General features: G+C 36.5%; 1 protein-coding gene across 8 annotated transcripts; it reads right to left on the bottom strand.

The window, feature by feature from the left end:
* Window positions 1–1,976: 1,976 nt before the first annotated feature.
* On the bottom strand, window positions 1,977–17,518 carry LOC108995051 (protein ALWAYS EARLY 3). Of its 8 annotated transcripts, XM_035691997.1 has the most exons (23): window positions 17,199–17,518; window positions 16,598–16,697; window positions 16,003–16,058; window positions 15,425–15,585; window positions 15,176–15,274; window positions 14,870–14,932; window positions 14,477–14,554; window positions 13,493–13,682; window positions 13,037–13,302; window positions 12,581–12,947; window positions 11,601–11,666; window positions 9,985–10,205; window positions 9,843–9,905; window positions 8,364–8,690; window positions 8,098–8,276; window positions 7,704–7,986; window positions 6,753–6,950; window positions 6,222–6,383; window positions 5,966–6,109; window positions 5,637–5,855; window positions 4,815–5,108; window positions 2,796–2,956; window positions 1,977–2,404 (listed from the first exon to the last, which is right to left on the bottom strand). In XM_035691997.1, the coding sequence occupies exons 4-23, from the start codon at window positions 15,548–15,550 to the stop codon at window positions 2,395–2,397; spliced, it is 3,516 nt and encodes a 1,171-aa protein (XP_035547890.1). In that variant the 5' UTR covers window positions 15,551–15,585; window positions 16,003–16,058; window positions 16,598–16,697; window positions 17,199–17,518; the 3' UTR covers window positions 1,977–2,394. The 8 variants fall into 8 exon arrangements, with proteins under 8 accessions (XP_035547890.1, XP_035547891.1, XP_018826070.1 ...); XM_035691998.1 differs by lacking the exon at window positions 16,598–16,697; XM_018970525.2 differs by lacking the exon at window positions 16,003–16,058.
* Window positions 17,519–17,618: the final 100 nt, after the last annotated feature.

The following is a 17,618-nucleotide window of genomic DNA, read 5'->3' on the forward strand; positions in this document are numbered from 1 at the left end:
TTAGGCATGATCCAAGGTATGGTGGTAGAGTTCTTAGGGGATGCTTGAGGAATGCAAGGAGATGAGAATTTTGTGAATAATAGTAAAATGGCTTGTGAATAATAGTGAGATAGTTTAAGTATTTATTGACTTTTGGAAAATGAGAGAAAAAAAGTTGAATAAAAAATATTATAAATTTATAATATTGTTATAATATTATTTTTTACCTAAGTGGTAAAATATTATTTTTACAAATTTGGTAAATATTGCCATTTATCCCAAGGGGTTGACCCAAGTGGTGAAGGTTTTGGTCTTGGGATATCACTTCCTTCAAAGTCCAAGGTTCAATACCTCATGGGTATAAACAATTCTTTGGGGTCACACTCCTTAGTGAAAAACCAGCGATTTAACCAGTTCTGTGTAGGGAAACTTTCGAGGGTATGGTGCACAGAACCAAGGTTTACTCTGCAATGATGGGTCCGAAGGGCCCTGCCTTGGATAGGTTCCTCGACATAAAAAAAAAAAAAAAAAATTAATATTATTTTTGTTTTTTAATAAAGTTGAATTAATTTTTGTGTTTTGTTTGGAAGTTTGAGAAAGTTGTAATGATTAATTTGGAAATGTTGTAATGATTAGTTTAAAAGTGTTTGTATTTGAGTGATGTTTGGAAAGGAAATAAGATGAGATGAGATGAGATGAAAATTATTTCCAAACAACCTAATATTGTTTTTCCAGTTCTATTTCGTTTTTCTTAAAATCCGGAAGCTTTTTTTATTGAGATTTTGGGTTGTAGACTTGTAGTAGCTCACCCCAATGGAATGTTCAATTTACTGGAGATGTGAATGAATGAAGTTTCTAATTTGTTTGGCTTATTGTATGCTACACAGCTTGGGAGGGATGTGAATGATAAGATGGTCTAGATTTATATTGGTAATAAGAAGTTTTCAGTTCGTTCTTTGTACATAATGCTGACTAGATCGAATGTGGTACAATCTTTTTCTTGGACGAGTATTTGGAAGCGCAAGGTTCCTTCAAAGATTGCATTCTTTGGGTCGGTTCACTTCTTTAGGGAAAACTCTTACTTCGGACAATCTTAGGAAACGTGGTTTTAATTGTTATGGATTGATGTTTCTTATGTAAAAAAACTTGGGAGAATTGTTAGATCATTTGTTACTACACTGTAAGGTGGCTAGGGTGTTATGGTACAAAGTGTTTAGTAGGAGTGGAATGGCTTGGATAATGCCTAGGAGGGTGATGGATCTTTTTGCTTGATGGAGAGGTTCAAGGGGTAATTTGCAAATTACCGTTGTTTGATCCCTTTATTCCTTGTGTGGTGTACTTGGGTCAAGAAGAATAGTCGTTAATTTGAAAATAAGAAACGTTCGGTGGATGAATTCTTTAATATCTTACTTCAGTGGGCTTCAACTATTATTTTTAATGGAACTAGTGTCCATGACTTTCTTATTTCTTTTTCTAGGTCTTGACTTGTAACTAGGTTTAGTATACTTTCTTGTGTACTTAACTGCCTTGTTGCTTGTCTCAATAAAAATTTTCTTGTTCTTAAAAACAAAAAATAAAATAAAATTGTAATGTTAACACCAAGAGCTACTTGACATGTCTATTAACATGTGGAGAGTTGTGGATCCCCTCCGTGTCTCTACGACCAACCCCAAAGAGTTGTGGAATTCATGCATTTAATATTTCCCATTAACATCATATTCTACATATTATATAAAGCTTTCATTGTGACCTATTTAAAGAAAAATATATGCTCACGATACAACAAACCAAATTAAAATCACGAACACAAGGGAATGCCTCGCTAGCCCTCGCGAGCGGTATTTGATCCCTTCCCCTATTCAATCCATGACTTGTGGATGCGGTTGGACCCTACCATCAGAAATTGCTGTGGTGCAAAAGCTTATATACCCCATCCAGAGATTTTTTTATAAACATGTTTTTAAAATTTTAACCGATTAAAAAGCAGACAACATGAGTAATAGAATACTTGCAAAGTGCGAGAGACATCATCTAATATGTGCATTAGTTTATAATGTATGATCAACATGCGGCAACGGCTGTTAGTACACACCCATTGGGTGAGTGCTCGCATGTCGATACCTTGCAGGCAGGATCTGCCAATGGTTTCACAGTCTACTACTTGTAACAACAGATTATGATTGGAGAGATTCTACATACATGAAATTTTAATTTGCATTCCAATGAATTTGTGGTTTGGTCAAATTCATGTTGTTCATTTTACCTCGTTTTCTGAAGGTGATCGAATTTGCTTGATTGCTTGGTCTGAGGTGACGTGGACACGCTAATGAGGAGCAGCAAAGCCCAAGGTATCCCACAGAGCTTGGTTGTATCTTATAATTATCACAGCCCTTTCTTCCCTCTCCCTTAATCTTCCTATGTGGACCTGTCAAGTCAGATCCTAGTTATGGCATGATAGGGCTTTGTTCAAGCAAAAGATCAACTCAAATTGCAGTGTAGTGGTTAGTAGTGCTTCTTAACATTCTGAGTGCTAATTATTTAAGCTTTCAAAAAGACTATAAAGAAAGATTACAAAAAACATCATAAAAAAGCAGAAGCAAACAAGATGCCGGCTTTCAAGTACTGAAATCAGTTGGAAATATTTAATCGGGATATTTTAATACATCTATTGAATCATTGATCCCTCTAGTTGGTGAATGGAAAAAGGGGATTAAGGGTGAAACATCGCACATCATGTTCAAAATGTGAGGTGAAGAAGAAATTTGTTAGAACCAGCACAGATTTCGCAGTCAAGACAGAATGGAGTAATTACCTACGTAGGTATGAGTGCCAATATCTGATTTTTAATAATTCCCATGCATTTCTGTATCTCTGCGTAGATTGGAAGATTCTGCGAACAACATGGCTGCAAACTTGTTACAGCAGAATCAAGTACCTGGGCGACATCAGCTGGTGGAAATTGCCGTTCTGTGCACTTCTGCAATTTTTTTTAGTGAAGATTATTAGAATTGCAGGTTACAAATTATCATATTTTTCGGTACAGCAGTGAACATAACCATGAACTCGGTAATAATATTGCTAATATCCAACCAATATTACAACCAGAAGATATTGGAAAGGGCAAGGACTTCTATTTATAATAACCATCTATCATGCAAAATTTTTGCTCTGGATTTTTTAAACCCTAATTCAGTTGACTTTTTAAAACCTCACTAAATGCATAATATTTTGTTTGCTTCCAAAGTAGAATGACTTTGTTACCACTCCTCCAAGTTTAGTGGAGAGTCCTTTTTTAATTATTTTTTATCAATACTATTGGTATTTTCACACTGTAATGTTCAAAATTCAGAGAGTTCAGAGATCAGCTGGCTATGTAAAAGCGAGTAATCGACATCTCATGGACATATTTGGCTGTCAGGTGGAAGATCAACACCCAATATACTACCAGTCAACCACTAATACCATATGGTTAGGGAAAATAAAACTTGATTTGTTTGTTCTACCGAGTGACTATGATCACTCTGGCTACAAAATCTCAATCCCCCAAGAATATAGATGTACCCTCTCCCCAATGGAACGTCACTTTCTTTTGAGCTGCAGAAGACTGGGAAGTGGACACTTTACTTTCTCTGAGTTCTATAATCTTGTAACTCATCTAGAGTGAGGGTGGGAGAGGCTGACAAGTTGGTGTGGCGGCCTGTGAGAAAAGAGGGATTTACTGTTTGTTCATTCTACAAGTCTCACATCACATACAATGCAATCCCATTCCCTTCAGAAGCACATTTGGAAGACCAAAGCTCCCCTAAAAGCAGTTTTTCTTTTTGTATGGATAGCCTCATTGGGGAAACTTCTCACTATAGATAACTAAAAAAACGCCTGTTTATTATTATGGATTGGTGTTGTACCTGCAAAAAGAGAGGGGAGACAGTTGATCACCTGCTACTTCATTGCGAGGTGGCCATGTCACTCTTGAATGAATTCTTTGCTAGAGTGGGAGAAGGGTTGTTGACTTCCAAGCAAGTTGGAATGGGCTGTGCATGGTAATGCTCAATTCGTGGCGGTATGGAAAATGGTCCCAATTTGTCTATGAAGGTGTCTTTGGAGGGAGTGAGATGAAAGAAGCTTCGAGGATCATCAACAGTCAATGGACGGGCGTAGACTTCTGTTTTTTAATCTTTATTTCGTTGGTCAATTGCAATCGATTTCGATGGCTTGAATAGCCATAATTTCCTTGTATCGTTGGACACTCATGCTTAGGTGTCACTCTTGTGTATGTCCCGTATGCCTATTTTTATCCTCAGTCCTTGTTTTAGTGATAAAAAAAATAGATGTACCCCACCATGAACAACCTAAAGATGCCCATCTTCTTTAGGACAGGGAAACACAATTCATCCAAATATGTCTCTTTTCCTTTTTTGGTAGGTAAATACAATTCACACCAAATGAACTCTCATGCTCTTCCCCTTATTCATGAGGGAGGAACTTGGGACGAAAGTATTGGCATTTTCAAAATGCCTAACATCCGAGAACTAGATATCGTTTAGGGACAAAATGATCATTTGCTACAAACTAGAACCAGTGTAGTAACCAAAGTTCACAGGTAATTCCATTACAACAAAAAATAAATAAATAAGGCAAAAGCAGATAAACGCATTTTTTAAAATCTAAACAAGTGACAAAGAGGCACTGTGGCAGGATGGTGTTTGGGGATGGCTTATTTGAATTAGGAAACACCACCAAACAATAGCAAGTTGCAGCATATCTAACCTTTTAATTTGGTGTCAACATATTTAGGATCGTGAACAGAAAATTATGGAACATATGGTAGAATTTACCTGAATCATGAGCAAAGTTGCAACACAATGAGCAATTAATTCTGAAGGGATTTTTGCTTCATTTTGGTCAGTCAATCTGTCTGACTTAGGATCAGGTGCATGAGTAGTTGCCGACGTACAGGCAGTTGACTGGTCCTGAGAGACCGGAGTAGTAATATGAGTTGAATCTGCAGGAGCAGAAGCACTCCTGGCCAACATGCTAGAATCATCTACTGAAAGCTGATTATTTACAAAATCTATAGCCTCCTCAATCATTTCAATGGTAGCTCCCCCATTTTTAAAAGATGAAACAGCCTGAAGTCAATAGAAAATCATAGTCAGAAGCACTGCATTGAAAACTAGAGAACCGAACTGGCCACTACGATCGACTAACCTTGTAAACTTATGTAAAATGTCAGTGTGGCCCATACAAAAGCTTATTTTTATAAAGAAAGTATTATTTTTTCAGAAATTTCAGAAAATAGCCTGAAACTAAACCATCTATCATCCGTATATTCCTACACAATAGAATGCATCCCTAGGTCTAACAAAATATTTCCATTGAATTTTCCAATTTAGGACAAATTATGCATATCTAAAATTGTAGGGGCATGGGAACTCCCTAATGCAATGAGAGATTCACTATAATGGTGGGGCACACATCAAGCGCTTTCTAGCATGTTCTACTATTTGTATCCAAACAACAATATTAAAACATGATAGTCCAACCAAATGGTAAAGAATGAGTCAAATTTGAAAAAAAAAAGTGTAAAATAACATAAGATTGATATTTGAACAATAGCAATTTTTTTTTTAAGTGAGACTAAAATGCTGTATCCATACCCGCATAGCCACATCAACCATAGTTTGAGCTTTTGTTCTGGAGCTTTCAACAATTTCAACAACGTGAGGTCCAGAATCTTGGATATGACAAGTTGAACAATCAAAAGAGTTTGACTGGCCACTGGCATCACCTAAACCAGACCCGGGCTTCAACAACATAAGTGGGGAGCTCTCTTGATACGTGTTGCGTTGCCTCAAGCAAAATAGAGCTGAAGAAACCTGCACATGAAATGCAATAAACTCAAGCAATTGCTGCACGGTCAAAGCAAAGTAGCACATTATGCTATAAGAAGAGTCAAGTCTGAAAGTCATTAAACAGAAATTCATGCCTGCTCATTGACTTCATGTAACTGTAAGAGTACAGCAGCATATTGCTTCTTAAAATGTTCTGAATCCTTGAGAGAGTTATCCCCATCTTTCTGGTTTTCAAAAACCGCATCATTCATGCACCTCAGCTCAGACACCACGGCTTTCTACAAGTTTTAACATGATCCATCAGCTCAAATTTCAAGCACCAAGGCTGACGGGACTTGTAATATAAAACCCATTCTTCTTGATATATATATATATATTATGCAGTACAACCTTTTTGTCAAGAGAAGAAGTCAATACAGAAAGAGCCTGTACATCAGCTTCCTTTGCCTGGATCTGAGCAAGAAGTGAAAGCTGAGAATTTGCTGCTTGTTGAGTATTAGTGATTTCACCAGGCCTTACTTTAACTTGCACGCTAGAACTTGGTGAACCAGCCTGACCAAGACAGTTTTGGCTTAGTTAATAACACTATTTTTGCTTTCAGACATTTTCCCATGTCAATTTTTTCTAGAGTGGCGAAATATGAGACCATAGGTTTGGGCAGTTGGACAAAACAAAATGGACAACAGAAAATTAGGCCCTATAAATGGGAGAGTAGAACATCAGCAACCAAACAGATGATTGGGGTCAACTGCAAACAACATTAGCAGAACAGTTCTGAGCAACATGAACACGATCCAATAAAGAGTAAAAAATGGCATTCATCAAAAGAATATGAGCAGAGTACCGGCTTCTCCCCCCCACCCCCCGGGGGCACAAAAAAAAGAGAAGACAATATAAATTCCAGAAACTACCGACTTTCACCTGCTTTAAAAACTTGCTGATGTGGTGATGACATGATGGGGATGTATAAGAACCATCTATGCTCTCCAGGTTCTCACTTGGGGCAAATTTAGTCTTGAACTCATGGCAGTTCTCGAATAATTTATTGACTGCAGTGTTGTGCCTTCTAAGAGATGCAGGCATATTTTCCAATGGATTTGAAGGCATGCAATCAATATCCTGTGATGAAAAAATCAATTTCACCGTGCAATCCCTTAAGGAACAACACAAAATGACAAACAGAATGCAATACACAATAAAGGACTGAAAATTCAATCAGTTAGTTCATCGTAAAACCATCTTAGCTAACTTACCCAAAAACAAACCTTCTTAGCAAAAACTAAGTTGAGAAAGAAAAGGCACGTTATATATCACAAATACATACATTTGCAACAGATTATAGTATTCCTATCTCATCATAAACCACATTATGCTCAAACTGTCTTTTGACATTCTTTTATAAGTTATCTGATAAGAAAACAGAGGAGTGCCTGTCTCATCCTAGAAAAGCCTCATAGATACATGCACCAAAATGACTACCAAACATATTAGAACAATGAGTGGAACAATAAATTCAAATTAATGTGCATGAGCTACAACTAATGCTATACTTTATCAGTAAGTAATGAGCATGAAAAATGTAAGAAAACAAAATTTGAAAAGGTCCAAACCCTGTACCCACAAGCATAGGACAGCATCATTAAAATAAAATACACCAGCAAAACCACCCATCTAGTATTGTCAAGCCAAAGGAAAAAACCAAATCACTGAATCATGAAAATTTCTTAAGATTTTAGGCATTAATTCATTGTCTTCGTATCACCTTTTTTATATACAAAAAACAAACTTCTTAACTGGGCCAGTTCTTTAAAGCTTTCAAACAGATAAGAATGTAAAATGTAGAACAACATAATAAGAAGGAATAAAAAATACCATGACAAATTCAACCCCTAGTTCAGGCCGGTCAAACTGAATACGACACCTACTATGGTCAACAGTTAATACACTTCCGTCATGAATTTCTCTTGTCCTCGGATGAAGAGCGATAACACGTTGTCCAACTGATAAAGGACGAGCTAAATCAGTTGGAAGTCCTTCCCTGGTACCAGCACGTAGTTCAGCATAATGTTTTCTAACAGAGTCCCGGTATTGATATAGCTTCTCTCTCTCTTCCTTCAGAAATTGGACAGAAAATCTCCGGGGTCTGCCAAGTGAACTGCAGAAACAAGATATCAGAAATCAAGCACTTGGTAGAAGACATTTGATCAAGAATGTGAGAAAGCATAGTATGAACATCAAACATAAGAAGTGATAGAGGGTTAAATACCTCCTTATGACACCCCATTCAACACGGGTTAATCTTGGAACATGACCCAATCCAACGTGGTCCAAGTACTCCATGAATTCCCTTTTCGCAAACCATGGGTAATCGATAGCACTGTAGAACCACTCAAAAGTGCACCATCTCTGTGCTTGATATAAAGATAGGGAATTAGAGAGCTTTTCCTGTAATGTAAAAATATATAAGAAACATAATCAAAATATTCAAGAGACTCAATTTCATGGCAATATAAATGATGATGAATATTCAACCTTGAGAGCAAGTGCTCTGTCGTGGAGGGAAGGAATGGGTATATTGGGATGTTCAATAAATATATTTCCAGAAGACTTTGAATCATTCTGTATCACTGGTTTCTGTACATCCATCTTCCGCCTACTCCTAACTTTAGTTGGTGGTTTGACCTGGTCTGTTGATGAAACCTGTAAAGTTGATAGAGCTGAATCATTCCTTTCCCTTCCAAGATCAGTACTTGAAGACGTATGTTCCATAGGTTTCACCATCTTTCCAGATTTTGATTGTGTAGTATTATGAGAGGAGCGTTTGCCTTTACTCAAAGACACCTTTACTTCAGCGGTAGCCTACAAAAAAGTGCAGGATGCATAGACACCAGGTTCCCAAGTAAGAATATGCACGGGATACAATGAACACAATTTATTCAGAATTCCTGTAATAAACAGCTTATAAAATATGATAAAGAAAGACATGATAACTAATTTCAATTTAAGGTCTGTACTCCATTAAAAACTTTCAAAGATCTGAAGAAAAATGAGCATAACCTAGAACTCAAACTTTCAATGATTTGCTTGATGTATCGGCCTACTTCCTAATGGCTTGAGGTGTTCAGTCTTATGGTTCACCAACCTATCAAAGCCTTGTTGTATATGAGGTCTTTGGTTCAAGTCTTAACGACCCTCATTTAGGCAATTTTCTGGTTCCACATCAATGTCCAAGGCCTGCAGTTGATTAGGGGTAATTTAACAAGCCTAGACAGGGAAGGAAGGAGGCTGCTACAGGTTTGCTTGATCTAAATGCTGGCCTCCTTCCTAATAGTTTGCAATGCTGGAACTGACGGTTCACCACATTAGGTGACTTGTTAATGAAAGCATGGATTTCTGTAACATAACCAAAGCAAATGAACCATGAAAAGCTTGCAAGAAAATATATCTGCTTCAATCTGCTATAAATAAAGATTAGAATAGAGAATGCAGATCTAATATTTTTTCTCCTTTCTGAAAAAAATCTTAAATAAATGTAAGCATGGGCCCCTTGTGAAGATAAGTGTCTAATTCCTTTAAAAAGTATCCAGGTGCAATCCAAACCCAAACAGCATATGACACCAATGCACATCAGCCTCATAGAAGTCGGTACAGACCTTCACAATTTAACATGTAAACCATATTCATAAATCTTCTGGATTTATTTTCTGGATTTATTTTCTGTATTTATATATTATCAAATCCATCAACTCATTTATTTTCTGTATTTGTGAATGAAATAAATCTTAATTTCTTATCATCTTGATGTTTGGTGAGCAAAGAGATCATAAGAGGACAATGTAATCTAACGGGGTGTCAAAATATTCTTCCAATGAGAATTTTTTGGAGGGGCTCACACTAGGCATATCTTCATATACATGTAATCTCTACCAAGTATGGCAACATCAAACTAGATATTTTTTAGGGAAGCTGTAACAGCACCTATTATAAACTCAGATGTAAACAATAGCGCACCTCAAACTTTTTAGGCTCACTTAGATGAGAATCCGTATGTGCTTCAGTTTCAAAAATCTGCAACTAACAAGAAACTTGCATGTAGTCATCAATTCAGGTAAAGACCAAACAAAGATTGAGGTGAAGTTTAATATTTTCTTACTTTGAATGGTAAAAATTTCTGTTTCCTTTTTCGCATTCCAGTATTAGACTGGTGAGCTTCCTCCTTTGATTCAGGAGTATCGCCAATGTGGTGAGCAAAACCTTTGCCCAGTTTAGGTGTTCTCAAAGCACTGACTTTGACTCCAGGAATAGAATGATTCTCTTTCACCTTAGACTTGTCAACAACATCAAGACTTTCTTCTTTGACCTGACCAGATAACTCTAACAAATACAACACAACAGAAGATCAGATCTTTAGGGAAACTAGCTTGTAGTTGCATGCTTAGCAAAAACCCAAATATCTTCTGTTGTCATTCTCTAGCCAGCCAAATGTATATCACAGAAACAAGCAAACGGAAAGATAACCTCAAGGTATCAAAAAGTAGTAGAGAGAAAAGGATGGACGGCTACCAATCCAGCATGGCATTATTTTAAGCAAGCATCATCATTGTCAGTGAAATCAACAACATTGAAACAAGCATTAGGGAAAGAACTTTTCTAGATTGAAAAAAGCGTTTAAAAATTTAAGACAACATGAATGAGAACTCACACAGACCCTGCTTGCAATAGAAGCAGCAAATTACAAGGTGGTAAAAAACAAGCTTTTGGCATTTTTAAGGCCGCAAATTGCATTTACTGAACAAAATCTCCTAAAGTATATTGGAGGCTCACCTCATTGACATAATTGTATAAACAAAGAGCTCCTTAATATTATATCATTTTCTATTTTGGAGTGGTGCTACATGTGTAAAAAGAGTGGAGAATCAGTAGATCACTTGCTCTTACATTGTGAGGTGGCTGGGGAGCTTTGGGCTGGTATTCTTAGTAGAGCTGGGCTAAGTTGGGCTATGCCCAAGAGTGTGGTGGACCTATTAGCATGCTGGAATAGACCTCATGGTAGTGTCCAATTAGCAGCCGTGTGGCGGATGATTCCTTTGTGCTTAATGTGGTGTTTATGGTTGGAAAGGAATGACAGGTGTTTTAATAACAAGGAGCGTGCAATGGGGGAAATCTGGAACTTTTTTGTATTCTCTATTTTCCAGTAGTTTTCTGCTATTGTATTGAAGGGAGGGAATGTTCATGAGTTTTTATCTTCTTTCTAGTCTACTAGAATGTAATTAGGGGCCTCTCTTAGTATATTTCCTGTGTACTTGAGCATCGCCTAATTTCATTCACATCAATAAAGATTATTACTTATCAAAAAAAAAAAATAATCAGATCATGATATTTTTTCAAGGATTGATATTTCCTACAAAGCCTTCTATTTGTTGACTAGTAGTTAAAGCAATTTTTATTACAAGTATTGACTCCAGAACTTCATATTTCTTTGATAAACCTTTTTAACTAACAACCAACTTCAATGAAGTATTGTGTAATCTACCATTTACTTTTTTATTCTTTCAGGTAATGTCATTGCACAAATAGATTTAATACTAAAATCTGAAAACATCAACGCTTAATACAATGAAGTGTATGCACTATATAAGGACAACTGAAATGATAGGAGATAGAAGGCAAGAACAAGTAAGCACGTCATGTCACAGATTAGTCCTTGCGTGATAATTTTAGAAAATCTTGTTATTCAAAGTAGTGTCTGTCAAAACATAGATATCTTACCAGTATCTGGCATCATTAAAGACAGATCAGCCAAAGTTTGCAGGGCATCAAAAGAAAAGCCTTCATCTACAACAAAGAAGAGTAGCAAACAATAAAATTAAAAACATGCTTCACCAAAGTGAAGAAAGAGGTAAAATTTACAGGTCAAGAAAACAATTTCATTTGTGGGGAAGGAGTCCTAGGACATTTATCATTATAATTAAAAAAAACCATGCAAATTTGACAAATTGATTAGACACGTGATAAAAACCTAGAAAAATATAATGACTACAATAAGTACGATTGGGTGTCTCCACTTGTTGGAGGCTCATTCATGTCGTCTGATAATTGGGCAATCCTTGGTCTAGAATTGATAGATTCCTTGTATCCCATGATTGGGAAGCACACTTTACTGAACTTTTCCAAAAGAGGCTACCCAAACTCTTGCTTTGATCATTTCCTCATTAGTCTTGATTGTGGAGGTATTTAGAGGGGTATGAGTTATTTCAAGTTCGAGAATATGTGGTTAAAAGCAAAAAGGTTTTGTTGTCAGTGGCATCCAACCAGTTTCAAGGAACTCAAAGTTTTATCTTGGTCCATAGACTAAAGACCCAGAAGTGTAAATTAAGAACTAGATCTGAAAGAGAAAAGGTAAATTGTGCTCAATAATCAATGTTTCCTAATCACAAACCTGTATTTAATGAAAGAAATAAAAATTGGGAGTTTAAACTCTTCTATTAAAAATAATCAGCTTCCATCTACTTAATTAAACAAAGACAAAATACTATCAAAAGTCACAGAAAAATAAAGAGAAAATTGGTCAAGTTGGCTCCAAAAAGTTAGCAATCCTCACTTCAAATTCAATCAATAAAGGTGTACAAATATTTCATTATAGAGTGAAAGAGAGGAAAACAGAAAAAGAATATTTTTATGAAAAGTAACAAGAAGAAAAAAATATTACTATCAGCAAAGGCTTAGCTTAAGAACAATGGTTGATGTACCTCCTCCGAACAAAACTTTCTTACTTCTCTTCCTCAGACCCTTGGAAGAGGACCTTGCCACAACCTCACTTTCAAGCTTTCCTTTGACAGCACCTGGTTTTTGTCCTTCCTCGGTCCCACTACAGGCTTCCTTTATGTCATCCAAATCATTGTTTATGCTTTCTTCAACTTCTGGCTTCTTTCCAGAGTATCTCTTCCTTTTTGGTTGACCTTCTACGGTACCAACACCTTCTCTGCCCCTTAAATAACCTTTATCTAAGGCATAATCTCCATTATCAGCTTCAGTGCTTCCTAAGCTTAATTCGCAACCACCCTCATCCACTTCACTACCACGAAGGTTGGCACAGGTCATTTCTGATTCGGTATGCTGATTAGCATCAACAGTCACAATTGATTAACTATCATAAAGTATTACCAAAGAAGGCAAAAGAAGCTGTCAGTTAAATGTATACTCACCATCCTTTCACCATTTTGAACTGGTGATGGTGCGGCACCATTTGATTTTCTGTTCGGCGTTTGCGAAAGTTGTGGAGAACCTCCTCTTTGCGAAGCCTCAGTCAACACTAACGCAATCTCATGAGCAACATCATCATCTTTAGCATCCACCTTCTGTTTTGAACCTTGCCTAGCTGGAGAAAATTTCTTTTCCCGACTATCTTTATCAAAAGTGTACGAGACAGGGACACGAGGCGTCCTTTTCCCAACAGCATGGGGCTTAATTCCTAGAAGAAATTCGAAAACAATGTCAACAAAATTAGGACATAGGCAACAAGATGTCAAAAACAAACACTTAGATTTTAACTTCAATCTTCAGCTGAACTACCAATGCACACGCATGCATGTAACATATATATATATATATATATAGAGAGAGAGAGAGAGAGAGAGAGAGAGAGCATGATCTTTCCTCACCAGAGCGCCTCTTCTTTAATAATGACAGGCAACCATAACTTGATGCAATTGAGTGGGATCGTGAAAGCTCAGGAAAATGCCCAATTAGTTCTTTGGAGGTGCTATTCTGGATTTTTCCCCGTGCGCGCTTTTGAGGCTTCCGAGATGCTCCTGCACCCTCATTGCTTTCTTCTTCACTATCACTTCCCTCCTGTCATCTCGAGAAATATATAATTAGTTCAATTGGTGCAATCCCCACAAGCTGGTTGCACTTTCTAGATGCAAGCAAACTCTTTTTTTGATCGGTCTAGATGCAGACAAACTCAATAGATTAGTTAACATATATGTTCAATACTCAAACCAAAGAGTAGAAACCACCAAACAGCACATAACAACATATATAAACACTTAAATCATTAATTAGCAAACAAAAGGTTGAAGCAGGGTTCCTACTGTATAGTCCCACCTCTGAAAAGAGGTCACCCCTACATAAAGAACTTCAAATAGACAATGGGGATATGGCATTGTACAGCTTCATCGCCTTAACTTGGAACTTTAAAAAGTGCTCCTCTCTTATTTACCCATTTTATTATTTTGAATTTCACTCTAAGTAAATAACAAATGCCACATTTTAATTACCAGCAATCAGATGATGCTTACATGATAGCAGCCAAAAAGTTCCTTCAGTATTAATAAAAAAAACCCAGAATTTTAGAAGTTGTATCAAATCTCCAGTCCCTCCTATCCAAAAAATTGTACAAACACACGATATCTAAATCAACAGTTGTATATTCTATCATCTGCATTCTCGACAAGCCTGATTTAAGCAGCAAAAAAAAAAAAACACTATATTTCATCACAAAAGGTGTATTTCCTTTCCCTTTCAGTTGGTATACCCAAGGCAAACCAACTAAAGCACCAACAGGATGATAATTCCAGAAAATACGATCATTATAAGAGTATAAAGTTATAAACATGAGTATTAAATTTTGAATCCAATCTCACCAGCATAGAATAGTGATCAGTCATCATCGCTATTAGTCCAACCACTGAAGCAGTACCCTCTGGAAGAGATAAGTAGGCCTGAAATCATAACATAAAATCAAGACACCAAGTTTTGCAAACAAAAATCGGACTAACCAAAAGTCATCTCATCATGTCGCAAAATTTACAGAAGATAAAAAATCAGGCACCCCAACAAAATTTAATCACATAGAATCAGCAATCCTTTAAATGAAAACAAACAAACATAAATCAGAAAAGTAATTTGTTAACTGTCATTAACTTTATAAATAAAACTTGGCACAAAAAATTACAATACATATATTAGAAACACCATAAGGTAAAGAATCAGGACGAGCTACTCAGAAAATTCAGGTTATTGAAATTCATGAGCACCTTATTCATAGTGTAAAGGGCCTCTACCATATCCACAGATCGGTTACGCACTACAGCAGCCACCTAATGAAAGAAGTAACAAAAACCAGAATATGTAATATCTATAATATCAAGATCGACAAGATTCCAACTAGGAATTTAAGTAGAATAATGAAAAACTTCAACCATGAAGTTGCAAGGTTGTTCCTACAACATTTACTGAGGAGTCCAAGTAACAGTCATAGATATATAATTTTTTTTTATAAGTAAGATAGATATATAATTAACACTGGTCAAGAGCAGAAATGAAATGAAGTTTGCACTGACCTTCTTCCAATCCTTCCCATACTTACGGTATGCTGCATAAAAGCGCTCAAGCTCGTCCTTGCTCCATTGAGGTCCTAACATGTCAGACAACTTCCTCTTCTACACAATAGGAAGATGGTAATAAAATAAAAGGAATCCAAATTTTCAGCAAGTTGCTTATTACAATTTCAATTATATTGACGACTTTTTACTCTGTTAGCATAAATACATTGGGCAAAGTTCAAATATAGAAATTCAGAAAATAATTACCTTCTGAACATAGCCAGGACTAACCCGCTGCCTTTTATTGGCACTTTCTCCATCTTTGCTAGAAGCAACCTCATTAATGTAAGAAAACCTCTTATTCACGCTTCTCGATTTTCTTGATGGGGCCATGAGTAACTTCAGCCTGAAGTAACTTCCTTAGTTGTCTATAACACATCATGATACAAAAAGCAAAGCATGAGTTAGTAAAGCAAAATCCCTGATGAAAAGCAAATCTAATAAACTTAAGTTTAACATTTTCAGAGTCTTCACTAGAATCATCTTGATCCCAAACACCACTGCCTTTGTGGCCCCAAAGAAAAGAATCCAAAAACTGTGGCTTGCTCCAATTTATAAGCTAAGAAAAAAATCATACTTAAAAATCCAGCTTTAAAAACCAAATGGAAATAGAGGTAGAAGAAAGAAACTGAACCAGATAAACACGCATGTGCGCACAAATTGAGAACAGAAGATTGCAGATGCTTTATGAAGCATGACTTACAAAAAAATGTTTAATGAAGCGTGAAGATGAATAAGAAAGAGATATGACAAAGTGATCATTCTGGAAGAAGTGTGTAAAGCACCTTGTCACACAGGGTGAGTGCAGATGGTAGATACTGAACTGCCAATCTCTAGTAAACTATAAAAGTAATTACACAATTATTTACATCCTCATAAATGTTAGATCAACATCAACATGGAAATAACTTCAATGCATTATTTACTAATCAAAGGTAGGAAAAGAATTGGAAAACAAAATCTCCTAAAGTTTTCAAACGTGGGGATCCAAGATCCACAAAATAATACGACAAAGGACGAAGATGCTAAAATCTTGTCTTGTTTTCCTTTCTTTAGGGTCTTAGGGCAAATTGATCAAAGGTTAGGATCCCTAAGAAATGGCTCAATTTTTGTTCAATGAAGCAGTACTAGCAGTCAAAGCACATGTAAGTTTTAAACATGAAGAGAAGAGTAAGCAAACTAGACTGCAAATTAGCATTTATTTTACGTTCTGAATATGGGAGGAAAGGAAAATCTTTCCCAATAAATTTTATCAAACTATTCACCTTAGTCTGCTTAAGTTTTAAACCAGTAAGTTCTACGTTAACACTTTGCAAAATCAAAATGGTGTCACTGTATACCGGCAGATCTACAGATTTATCTCTTATCATCATTTCTTACCTTCCCTTTAGCACCCTTGCAGTTCCTCACGGTGCCAAATGAAATTCAAAGCTGTTTAAATGGAAGATAGCTCCATACACTAATTTTGAATTAAGATACCCTATACACGTGCAGAGAGATAACTTTAGCCAGTGACCAAGATTGCCAAAGCAAGATCGGCACATATGTTCCATACCCGTCAAAGAAAGTTTTGATTGATGAAAAGGAAAAAACCCCAGATATTAGATTTCAGGTTACATTCATTAGATCGGAGAGAACCAAAATCCTCCGCCTATTTTGGCTTATGCAAAGTATGATATCCCGTTTTACAAGCTGAAACAATAAGAAGCATAACCAATCTAATTCTTTTTATCATTTTCCTTCCTTCAGATTTCCCGCCAACCATGTACTGAGAGACGACACGAAAATTTAAACCGATTAAAACTCATATAGCTTCGGAGCAAGAAAGGAAGAGTAAAATAGAAAGTAACGATCCTAAATCGTTTGGTTGCTGAGAAACAATAGCGAAAGGTGAGAGAAACTCCTACTTGTGAAAATGAAAATATCACAATCCGAGACGCTGATAAAAAGAAAAACTAAAAGGGATAAAGAAGGAACTCACTGGAGTTACACCGAACGTAAAACGAAACATAGAATTCAGACGCTTTTGATCTCTTTCAGAATCCTCAGTTTTCTAGGAACGGTCGGGAATTCAAACCTCTAACAGCCCTAAATAGAGGAGAATTGAGCAATCAGCAAATGCGCGCTCACCGATCAAATCGCGTCTGCTACGTCATAAAGGGAGAGAGCAAAACCACCGACCGATCGAGCAGCTCACGGGGACGAGAACCGAGTGGTGGAGAAGAAGAAGAAGAAGAAGAAGAAGAAGAAGATGATGATGAAGATGTGATGATGCAGAGGAAGAAGAAAAAGAAAGAAGATTGAAATTGAGAATTTGGGGCATAACCGCGAAACTTTAAAATAAATAAACATAAATACGAGACACAGACACACAGAGTTTTGTAATTAATATTCACTTCCA

This window comes from Juglans regia, chromosome 7, assembly GCF_001411555.2.
Source record: "Juglans regia cultivar Chandler chromosome 7, Walnut 2.0, whole genome shotgun sequence".
Lineage (NCBI taxonomy): Eukaryota > Viridiplantae > Streptophyta > Magnoliopsida > Fagales > Juglandaceae > Juglans > Juglans regia.